The following is a 12,135-nucleotide window of genomic DNA, read 5'->3' as shown; positions in this document are numbered from 1 at the left end:
TAATAGACATTTGTTAAATGAATGAAAGACTTTATGTATTGGTTCCAGTGATTAAAGAATAGGGATGAATATGAAAAATGGAACTTTTAAAAACCAATAGCCATCTCTTAGTGCATCATATTTGTAAGAGTCATATTCTAATGTATGACAAGCTTAAAAACCTGCTACAGTGAGCTCAGAAGAAAAACATTTCAAATAGGAAAAAAGCACAGCTAACCAACTTCTTTTAAACTCATCATTTATTATAAATAGAAAAAACAGTTTAAATCTTATAATAAAATACACATTCATAGTATCTACATTACCCCTAATTTTCATGATTAAATTATGACAATAAAAATTAATGCATGTATTTGAACAAATAATCAAGAAATGCAATGTTCCATGCTTAATCGTTATATAACTAAAACAGATGAAGATAAAATACTTACATTAAAATCAGGGTATCTGTTCCAAAGACAGATTTCCTTTTTAACCTTTAAAAATGAATAGTAAATGATTCAGTGATAGATAGAAGAGTTAAAGCTTGAAAATCTATGAAGCAAAAAATATTTTAATTAAGAAGGTGGTGAAAACAGTACCTTTAGATAAGGACATATGTTAAGGGTGATCTCCAGATTGCTAGTCTTACATTGTTTAGGAATGAGAAACACTATTTCCATAAAAAATAAATCCACCTAAAGGAAAAAAAATGATTTAAGTACTCTATTCTAATGAAACACATGAGATATATACTCATTTCATTGTATTACTGAATTGTAAAAGTAAATTAATAAATAGTTGTCTCTCATATGAAGACTAGCCATCTCTTTTGGCTGGCTGGCCAATCATTTGAGGAAAACAAAACATAAGGTTATATCCCTACTTTGCACCCACATGAAAACATATTCCACATGGGTTAAATAGTTAAATATTTTAAAAAATTAGATCACAAAATTATTACAAGAAAATGTGAATATTTATAAAATCTTGGAGTGGGGGAGACTTTCAAAACATATCACCAAAAGTAGTAAACAAAACAAAGATTGACAGACCATAATATATTGAAAACAAAAATGAGCATTATACTTAAATGAAGTTTTAACATATTTACATGTAACAAATCGAACGGTACAGCTGAGCTTACGAGGAAAAGCAGTAAAAAGATAATCCCTCACATGAAAAATGGGCAAAGGTTGTGCATTAAAAAAAAGAAGACAATGGCCAACAAACACATTTTAAAATATTCAACTTTTTTAAGAAAATCAAAAAATACAAATTAAAACAAGATGCCATCTTCGGATACCCAATTAACAGAAAAAAATTAAATGTAGACTATATATATAACTGTTCATGCTTCAAGAAAGTCATCTTTAGGATTTTCCTGAGAGTTTCTAGAACTGTCTAAAGAGTCATAGAATGCAAAAAAATTTAGTTGTAAGGATATTCCTAACGGTTTTATTTATAATATTGCAAAATTAGAAATAATAGGGGTTGATTAAATTATAGCATATTTAACACTGCAATATTATATGGCCACTGAAATAACATTAGAATATTAATAACATAAAAGTGTTTGTAATATATTGTCAAGTTTAAACACTGGCTTACCAGTTTATGCATAATACAACCCTGTGTGTTTTCAATAAATCACAATTTATTTTCATTAACCTGTTCTCTGTGATTAAAGTGTATTTCTTTTCTGATAAGAAAGAAATTATTTTTCTATAAAGGCCAAAAAATTACATTTCTACCTCCTTCTGTTCTAACTTCTTTTTCCTAGGCATTTCCTTGACAGAAAAGGGGTACTCTAAACTGGAGAAGGGAATGTGTTGTAAATTACAAAGTGCTACCTCCCATTATAGATTTCTGGTAATACATAAAGGCTAGAAAAAAAGTAGAAGCCATTAAAAGATGGAAACAAAGAAGTTCAAAGGTAAGAAAAGACTGCTAGGAATAAAGTATGAAAGCCAAGGAACTGTAAGGTATGGTCAAATATGTTTGTAAGTCCTTTGTAAAAATGTGATTCCTGAACAATGAAAAGGAATAAGAAGGTGACAACCACTGAAGGGAAATAATGGGCAAAGGATATGGATAAGGAATCTACCAAAGCATACACATTTTAACAAAGAAGTTTAAGCTGGGCATGCCTATAATCCCAGTACTTTGGGAGGCCAAGGCAGGAGGATCACTTGAGCTCAGGAGTTTGAGACCAGTCTGAGCAACATAGCGAGGTCTCCAGAAAAAAAAAAAAAAAAATTTATATATATATTAATTAGCTGGGCATGGTGGCACATGCATGTGGTCCCAGCTACTCAGGAGGCTGAGGTGGGAGGATTGCTTGAGCTCAGGAGGTCAAGGCTGCATTTAGCTGTGATCGTGCCACTGCACTCCAGCCTGGTTGATAGAGCAAGATCCTGTCTCGAAAAAAATTAAAAACTTTAGCCTCTTTTCTAACAATAACAACAAAATGCAAATTAAAATGAACATGTAAAAAAAAGATTATTTTGAAATATAAGATCCTAGACTATGCACAGAGTAGAAAGCTTTTTATTGTCTGATTTGGTGGTTTCAAAGGCCATCCTATTGTCAATTCTCTCCTATATTGGTTTCTCATAGTGCTTCCTTCTGAGTTAACATGCTGTTTTCATAAGACCAGATGTAAATGCTAGCCTATGTTACTATCAGCAAACACACTCGTGAACACAGGTTATTTTGACTAGTTACAGGAAGCAAAATCCCTAGCCGTTTGCTTAAATACTGCGATTGTTGGTCCATTTTGATTGGGGGAAGAAATGCTTAAAAGATCCGAGGCCTGGAAGAAACTCTGGACAATCAGAACCAGCTTGAAGGCACTGGAAGCCTAGAAGGCATATCAAAAGGAGGCAATATCTAACACCAGTACAGACTGAGATCTCAGTGCAAATTAAGTCCTAATCCTTCCTGCATTCTGAAAAGAAGTCGTTAAGTTCATAATACCAGTAATGACATGAGCATCCCAGGCACCATATTAACCACTTTATGTAAGCTGTTTTATATAATAGTCTTAAAAAGGAAAATACTATGATGTTTATTTTAAGGATAGTTAAGTCTATATAGAAAAATAAACCTTGATTCCCTACTTCATATCATATGTTCCAGAAATTAAAGATCTCATCATGAAAGTACAACTTTAAAGCAAGTAGAAGAAAATGTAAGAGAATACTGTTGTGACCCTGGGACAGGACTTTTTCAACAAGACCTACAAAACACAAACAATTACTCAAGAGATTAATGGATCTTACTATATTAAACTAAAGATCATTGTTCAACAAACAACCTCATAAATAAAATTTATGGGAAACTGGGAAAAATTATTTGTAGCATCTACAATGGACAAGAGATTGATATCTAGGACTCGGGTTGCTCTGCAAGCAGACTGATATCTGGAACATAGGTTGTTCTGAATATTTGTAAAACATAGCAAATATTTTAGGCTTTTGGTTATATGATCTCTGTTGCACCTGCTCAACTCAGCCATTATAGCACAAAAGCAGCCATCGAATACATGAATGTGTTCCAATAAAACACAATAAAAGTTTATTTACAAAAATTGGTAGTGAGCAAGATTTGGCCTGCAGGCCATAATTTGTTGACCTCCAATCAAGAATATACAAGAAATTTCTACGGATCAAACAGAAAAATTTAGGACACACAATAGAAAACTGGGCAAAGGATATCAATAAGCAAGTGACAGAATGAAAAACCCAAAGGGCTAAACAAGTGTATGAATGTGCAACTCTTATTAATAATCTAAGAAATGCAAATTAAAATGAAATGTTATCTTTTTTTGAAATGTCATTTTAAACCCAACAGATTTGTCAGAACATGGAAGTCAGATAATTCAGGTGGAGGCAAGGGTGTGGGCAAACATGGAACCCTCATGCCTTGCCAATAAGAGGGTCAGTTACAAAAAGACATTTTTGGAGGGCAATCTAGCAGTGCTAAGGGAAACCAAGTATGTGTTTCCATACTCCATATAAAGGGGGGCTCTTTCATAAAGGGCAGCAGGAAGCCTTATAACATTACACATACATTATGTTTACTTTGTAATTAAAGACAATATACACGATCTTTATTTTTCTCATTTCACTTTGGATGGACAAAAATACCACCATAGACTGTCACTAGTCTACAAACCAGAATGTGTTTTAGAAATGAAGAAATTCTTAATATTCTTAGAGTCTAATTCTTTTACAGTTTAGAGTTCCATATCTTTAAGAGAATTGGCTTTAGAATGCTTGATTAGATTAATAGGATGCTAAATTTAAGATAAAGTGAGAGTTCAATTTTATACTGTGGAGAGTCAATCACAGGGTTCTACTCTTAGATCCTTCTAGGTTTTCCCTCCTCTACAGTGTCAGGAGCATGTCAGTAGAAAAGTTTGAGAAGCATTCAGTAAATAGGAAGGGACAATTATTGACTATCCATCAATCTTTAGCTAAATAAAACTAACATATATGGGTGTTTTTTCCTCCCTTTAATGGAAAATTAAATTACACAATATAACCTGCTTCATAATTAGCCATTTTTTTCTACCTCCACCCCGAGTATAACTTATTGTAGCACTGAGTTCTGAAACAGAGGGGTTTCCTTTCATTGAATTCATATGTCATGGTCTGATAAAATATACAATGGATTATTCAAATTAGTAGTACTCTTGCTGTAGCAAGGAGTAGCTTTCAAATGCACTGTAGCTTGCAAATGCACTGATTAAAAAGGCTTATTGTCTCAAAGAAAGTATATTTACATGCTTAAAAATAACTTATTCAACTCTATTGTGTTGCTGAAAACCATTCCAGAGTTAAAATAGTTGTGAAATAACTAAAACCATTTTTCCCTCCCAGTCTTTTATCACATGTACATTTACTTAAAAGGTTAGATTATACGAAAGCATATGCATACTGTTTGATTGGACATTAAGAGAAAAATAGTTTACATGGAATTGAATACTTTAAAGTTAACACATAAAGGGAGAATTTGATAGTATTTAATTATATCTCAATAAAGCTGTTAAAAAAGTGGCTTAATCAGTCATCTAGTCTTGTGGCTCTTAACTGTAGTGTAATGGAATCAGAGGCAAGAATTAGTGGAATGAGGCTAACCAATCAAAAACTGGGCTACATTCCTAGCCTATTTTATCTGGCCCTTAGTACCAGAGAGAGGGGGAGAGAGAGAGAGAGAGACAGAAAGAGAGAGAGAGAAAGAGAGAGAAAGACAGAGAGTATGGCAGGAAGCGCTAGGGCAAAAGGTCAAAAAGAACAAAATGCCATAGTTAAAACATTCTCTTTCAAGAATTCCTAACTGACAGCAGACTTTTCTGTCAGACACTAATGAAAGGAAACATGATAGTCCTCTTTCTTCATCCATAAACCAGCCGTTTCCAAGACAGTAGTGAGTGCACAGGAGCCTCATTTAAAAGACTTACTTTCAAGGCCCGCAATGACTTTCAGGTATAGATTACATGAATGAAAACTGAAGGCTGGTTCTAGAATCAAGAATTTAAAAATGATTAAGATCTTGCTTTATGTAATAGGAACAATTTTGATAGAAAAGAGTTCAAAAAAGACAACACATAGACGATGATAAACATAAAATGCTGGTACACATTTATTATTTTATTGCTAAACATCAAATGCCGGCGATTACGATATCTTCAAGTTAAAGCTTAAGAATGAATTACAGGACAGTCAGAAGATTTATAGAAAAAAACACCTGTGCACCATTAGTATGTGAACATTCAATAAATACCATAGGACAAAGTGATGACTGAGAGCCACAATATCTACGAAGCACATGTTTACAATTTGCTGTTAGAACAGACAATGACCTGTAAGAACGATTATCAAAAAGTCAAGTTTAACCGCATGTCTTTTCAAACTGAGAGGCTGAAAAGAATATATACATTCTTTACAGATTGTAGGTGATTTAAAAAAAAAACTCTCAAAAATGTAAACAATGCAGAGTAGGAACACTGAGAATAAAGTTTTACTGTTGAACAAAGTGACAACACAGAAAGAACACTTTCTTCAATTCTCAAAATAATCCATTTTTCTAATCACTCTACAGAAACCATAGTGGATTCTTTCCATAAAGATGATAACATGCCAGGGACAAAAAGACCTTCCAAGTTATTTTTTTATGTGAACATATATTTACAGTAAATATTCAATAATACTTTTTACAGCTTACTTAAATAGAAACATGCTTTTTCTAATCCATAAATAACACTAATCATTATCCATTCAACTGCATTTATTAAGTACTTATGTCTCATGCACTGTGCCAGGGATGCAAAGATGAACATGATATGGTCCTTGCTGTAGAAGTGCCCACAACCAAGCTAAAGAAGAAAACACATAACATTTTCTTTCTTACATAATGAAGCCAGTTTTACACAAATGGTACTGATCTGCTCTTTCCTAGTAAAGTGGTTCCCAAATCCTGATCCTATGGGTCAACAGATCAAAATGTTTAGTAGCTGAAATAAAATGAGATTTGGGTTTTGTTTTTTCACTCAGAAAAATAAATTAATGAATAAGATTTCCTCTATTAAAACTTTGTCTCGGTTTTTAAAAAACTGACTTGCACATATACAACCTTTTCATTAGTAAATTGCTTAGTTCATGCAATCAAATTAATTATATATTTCATGGCATTCTCCAAGCTCTATTACTTGAACAGGTCTGAGCATTACTATGCTAATATACTCTGATCCCAAGTGACTGTCTACCTAACATAGAACAAATGCTGTATTTTCCGGAATAAACCAATAATTCATATGGTTTTAGTACTGTTATTAACTGATGACCCAAGTCATTAATAAAATGTTAAAATTATATTCAATGTCTAATTTCTGTTAAGGCAAATTTGTAATACAATCTAAAAAGTTTCTTAAAAATGATTAAAAAGTTTTAGTGCTTACAGAGCAACTCAATAAACTGAAAAAGGTAACCCCATAGAATACATCATTCAGTAAAGAAGTTGGATACCTGGCTATTAATAAATTATTGCCCTTAATCACTTCTGAGTGTACGAGAGAAGCATGTATTTTTCATCAAAGAAACAGCAAGCTCATATACTTCTAGGACCAACAGCTTTACACTGGCCTGCTGACTTCCCAAATTTCCCAGGGCTGCATCTCCAGTCCAAAAGACCTCGAACCAAGTGTGGCTCTTCTGAGCTCAAGAGTCAGTTCCCAAGCTCTGGCAAATCCACGTTTGTACTCATGTAGAGCCATTCTCACTATACTACCAAGTCTTCTGTGGACCCAGAGAGGTAGCTTAGGGGACAGACGGAAAGCAAGGACTAAGTACTTAATAACCTGACACAGAGAAACATGGGAGCCGCTGGTGAGGACAGAGTATGGCTCAGAGTTTAAGGTCATTGCTTCTTGGAGACAGGAACCCAGGAGCTAGGCCCCAGATGGCCTCAGCAGCACAAGAGAAAATGTTTACCCTGGAAGAGTTCCAAGCTTCAAAGCTCTATAGAGAATGGGAAGCAGGACTGCTGAAGATCCTCTGGGGTGTCTTGTGATCTGTCAGGAGATCCGGCCTAGTTCTGAGGTTCAACCCTAACTGCCTCCCTCAGCTCACATACTGCTGGTGTGAGATGCTTCCTGCAGCTCACTGTGGATGTCAAAGCTACTGCTGCTTTATGAGGGGGCAGAGATACCTTATCAAAGATGCAACTTTTGTGGGGCAAATATGTCTCATGATATCATAGGCCCTACTTCCTATTTTGTTCATTTATTTAGTATCATTTGACAAAGATTTTTCCCTTTCACATCAGCAGATTCTTCTATAGAATTTTACTAATTGTAATCCGACCTCAGCTTTCAGAGCACAAAATAATACACTATTAAATTTTAAAACACTTTTCAAACAAGACAAAGGACAAGAGATACAGGCCAAGACAATGGTCATCCTTCCACTTGGCCAAAGTCTGGTCTCCTTCAAATTTTGATTAATGATGCTTTTGTAAGAAGTTTTTCCCAATTAATTCCACCCAGTTCTGTTCTCCTTTATACTATTTCAACACAATATGTAATCACATGAAATGGTATCACATGAATTTGCACTTGCTTAGATATTCCAGAAGCATCTGGGTACATTCAGTCCTAAATTAGAATATAGTCAGGGACTATGCCTTTCATTTATTCTGCTTATCTTTTACCACAGAGTTTGGGTACTCTGGATATGGGAAGAGCTCAGGGTTGTTGGCTAAGATGTAATTTAAGGAAACACTTTATATTTCATACCAAATAAGAATTTCAATGGCAATGGATATTACCACATAGCTGTATACTGTAACTCAGGGATTCTGTCAGATGAGTGCAAACATTACCGTGCTGTAACCATCCAGAGTCCCAGGGTCACATTGGCAGCCAAAAGTACACTGCCACCCAGCAAGATGAAAAACCCTATTAGATCTTTGACATCATTGTCTCCAATCACTGAGGTAAGGGTGGCATCTAGGAAAGAGTTTAGAATCCATTGTCCATCCAAAGCAAAGCAGGGTACTGCATTAACAATAGCCAGAGCTCCTGAGAGGGAAATCAGGTACCTGGGTTAAAATCAGTTAAGGAACCAACTGCGAGAGGTCTGAGTAGAAACCACATTTCTGTGAGTCAGAAGATATTTTACTGTGACTGAATTTGAGATTACACTTGACTTCTCTACTTTCTTTAAATCTCTGCCATTCCTTCTTAGACCTCTACTACTTAAAACAAATGAGTTTATTTCAAAGTTCAAAAACCTTGACTAAAAAAATAAAGGCCAACCACTTATAAACTAAGCCAATCTATAATGAACTCGTAGGAAGACTAAGTCTTTCTAATCCTTTAATGATACAACAGGGAAAGGAATGTGGAAGGAATAAGAAATAAGTGGAAAATTACTCTTTGGGCCTTACAAAGCATTACTTTATATTAGGAAACAAAGATTTTGGTCCTTGAAGCCTACTTTATTTTACTACCATCTATAAGGTTATAGCATAAGTCTCTTGGTAACAAAGCTGCAGAGTCTGTAAAGTAAAATCTTTTTTTTTTTTTTTTTTTTTTTTTTTGGAGATGGATTCTAGCTCTGTCGCCCAGGCTGTAGTGCAGTGGAACAATCTCAGCTCACTGCAACCTCCACCTCCTGGGTTCAAGCGATTCTCCTGTCTCAACCTCCCAAGTAGCTGGGACTACAGGTGCATGCCAAGACGCCCGGATAATTTTTCTGTTTTTAGTAGAGATGGGGTTTTGCCATATTGGGCAGGCTGGTCTGGAACTCCTGACCTCAGGTGATCCACCTGCCTTAGCCTCCCAAAGTGCTAGGATTACAGGTGTGAGCCACTGCGCCTGGCCACAATCTTAATTATACACATTTAAAAAAAAAACTGCTCACTTGTTTTCCATTTCTTTTTTTAAATTTAAATAATTGAGGAAAGACATTAAAAAAGTTAAAAGCGACAAAATTAAAGAACCCTCCCATAACTTTCCAGTAATTCAATTTTGCATAATAATTAATATGAAAAAATTCATCTTTTATGTGCAATCATAATATGCTAAAGACCACATGAGATTTGGCCCTCTGAATTGCTATCTTAGTAGTTGAAACCAGCTTGATCTTTCTTGTACATTCCTCCCTGGGATTTACATAATTCCTGGTTATGCAATTACATCCTCTATTTGGTCAGAACTAACAGGCTCAGATGGGGCAGAATTCATCACCTCAGTAGTAACTGAAGCTTCCATCCTTTATAAACTCACTAAAACATTTTAGACCTGTAAATTCAATTCTCAATTTGTATTCTGGGTTCTTTCCCTTCTACATCTAAACCTTTCTCACTCTGATTAATCTTTCTCCTCTGACTTCTTCGCTCCTGGGTACAATCTGATCTTTTTTAACTTTCAAGACTTGTTCAGTTATTAGCAATTAAGTGATACTTGTGAGGTCTACACTTGTAATGCTCTATTCAAGGTAAAATTGATCAAGATCCAAGTAACACACTTTTAAAACATGTTTCACACCAGAAAGGATACTTGACAAATGTCTCCACAATCACTGGCAGATCTATGCTTAGAAAGTTAAAACGTGGGATAAAACTGGTGATGCTCACTGAAAAAGAAAAATAAGGAATAATAAATATTATTAATACCAGAGAAGCAACAGCATTATGAATTCTACCATATGGTTAAAAATTGGGCTAGCAGATTAAATTGATTGAGAAAGCCCTTCCTAAACATATGCAGGCTATGTACCTCACATATAAAAGCAGTCAATACTTCCAGAATATCTAATAAAAACAGCAGAATGAAAAAACATGTCCCAGTGTGTACTTATATTTTGAGGCGAGAGTAAGAAATTTACATTAAGAGTCCTTACCCTTTCAAAGTGGTATAACCTTAAAATTATATTTACTCCTACTATTATGCTACTTAACCTCTTTCAGGTCTTTTTTTTCCTTCATGGCTAAACCAAGGATTAAGATGAGGGGATTTAAAGTCTCATCTACTCCGTGGATTCCATAATCCCGTTTTTGTTCAAAACATTTTAAAACTATCCTGTAATTAGTCAGAACTCATAGTACACATTTCTGAATTACCCCCACTAGGGACATTTATTCATTTATTCATTTATTGAGGTTTTATTTAATAGTTGCAGTCTAGAGTCATTTAGTGTCAAACTGATAAGAAAAATGATCACAGTTGTATCTCAGGATATGACTATGGAGCAATGAGAGAGTCTTTTAAAGAGTGACATAGGTCAGGCGTGGTGTCTCATGCCTGTAATCCCAGCACTTTGGGAGACCAAGGCGGGCAGATCACCTGAGGTCAGGAGTTTGAGATATTGGTGAAACTCTGTCTCTACCAAAAATACCAAACATTAGCTGGGCATGGTGGTGGGCACCTGTAATCCCAGCTACTCTGGAGGCTGAGGCAGGAGAATTGCTTGAACCTGGGAGGCAGAGGCTGCAGTAGGCCGAGATTGCGCCATTGCACTCCAGGCTGGGCAACAAGAGCAAAACTCCGTCTCAAAAAAAAAAAAAAAAAAAAAAAGGAACATAAAACCCACATATCCACTAACTATGAATGAATAAAGCAAATGTGGTCTATCCATACCAAGGAATATCATTTGGCCTTAAAAAGCATGAAGTACTAATTCATGCCACAACACAGATAAACTTTGAAAACATTAAGCTACATCAAAGAAGCTAGTCATAAAATATTCCATTTATATGAAATGACCAGAACAGGCAAATTTATAGAAACAGAAAGTAGATTAGAGATTGCCAAGGGCTGGGGGTGTTGGGGAGATACAGGGAGTGAGTACTTAATGGGTATGGAGTTTCTTTTTGTGGTGATGAAGATACTCTGCAGCTAGCTTGTGGTGATGGTTGCACAACTCAATATATTAAAAACCACTGGGCTGGGCACAGTGCCTCATGCCTGTAATCCCAGCACTTTTGGAGCCTGAGGAGGGAGAATTGCTTGAGCACAGGAGTTTGAGACCAGCCTGGGTAACATAGTGAGACTCCGTCTCTACAAAACCCAAAAAATTAGCCCAGCATGGTAGCACACGTCTGTAGTCCCAGCTACTTGGGAGGCTGAGGTGAGAGGATCACTTGAGTCCAGGGTATGGAGGTTGCAGTGAGCCAAGATTGAGCCACTGCATTCCAGTCTGGGCGACAGAGTGAGAATCTGTCTCAAAACAAAACAAAAACAAACAAACAAAACCCCACCGAATTGTAAACTTTAATGGGTAAATTGCATGGTAAACTATTTAAAAAATCTTCTACAACAAAATGAGTTAGACTATGTGATCTTTAGCCATAAATAACTTAGTCCAATGATGCTGCCACTGCTAAAATGATTATGTTGGACCAGTTTTGAAAGTATATTCATATGAAAGTCATGTGTCACACACAAATTATAGTTACATCCCCATGCATCTTGGCATTCTCTAGGATATGTTGCTCTTGCCACTGTTTTGGGGAGCTTGGATAAATTTAATAAACTCTCAGAGGACATCTGAGAGATCACCTATTTCACCTGGGCATAAATGGTAGGGAAGGGAAAATGTGTCACTCTGCATAGATAGGCATGGATTCAGCTCCATCTTGTTTTATAAA

The 12,135-nt window shown here is 35.5% G+C and overlaps 1 protein-coding gene across 3 annotated transcripts in view; it reads right to left on the bottom strand.

Moving 5' to 3' along the window:
• Positions 1 to 313: 313 nt before the first annotated feature.
• Positions 314 to 12,135, bottom strand: part of MBTPS2 (membrane bound transcription factor peptidase, site 2) — a 52,405-nt gene continuing 40,583 nt past the window's right edge. Inside the window, exons 10-13 of one of the 3 annotated variants that reach the window (XR_004058387.1) lie at positions 10,046 to 10,121; positions 8,365 to 8,583; positions 582 to 677; positions 314 to 476 (exon numbers count right to left, since the gene is read on the bottom strand). Coding sequence is in view for 2 of the 3 variants with exons in the window: in XM_030934241.1 (XP_030790101.1) it covers positions 653 to 677; positions 8,365 to 8,583; positions 10,046 to 10,121 (320 nt within the window). In the remaining variant the exon portion in view is untranslated. Of the gene's footprint in view, positions 678 to 5,604; positions 8,584 to 10,045; positions 10,122 to 12,135 lie in introns of those variants that run through there. The other 2 variants (XM_030934241.1, XM_030934242.1) reach the window with 2 other exon arrangements.

The sequence above is a fragment of the Rhinopithecus roxellana genome, chromosome 7 (genome assembly GCF_007565055.1).
Source record: "Rhinopithecus roxellana isolate Shanxi Qingling chromosome 7, ASM756505v1, whole genome shotgun sequence".
Classification (NCBI taxonomy): Eukaryota; Metazoa; Chordata; class Mammalia; order Primates; family Cercopithecidae; genus Rhinopithecus; species Rhinopithecus roxellana.
The sequence above is the reverse complement of the archived record's forward strand: the minus strand, read 5'-3'. Positions and strand labels throughout refer to the sequence as shown.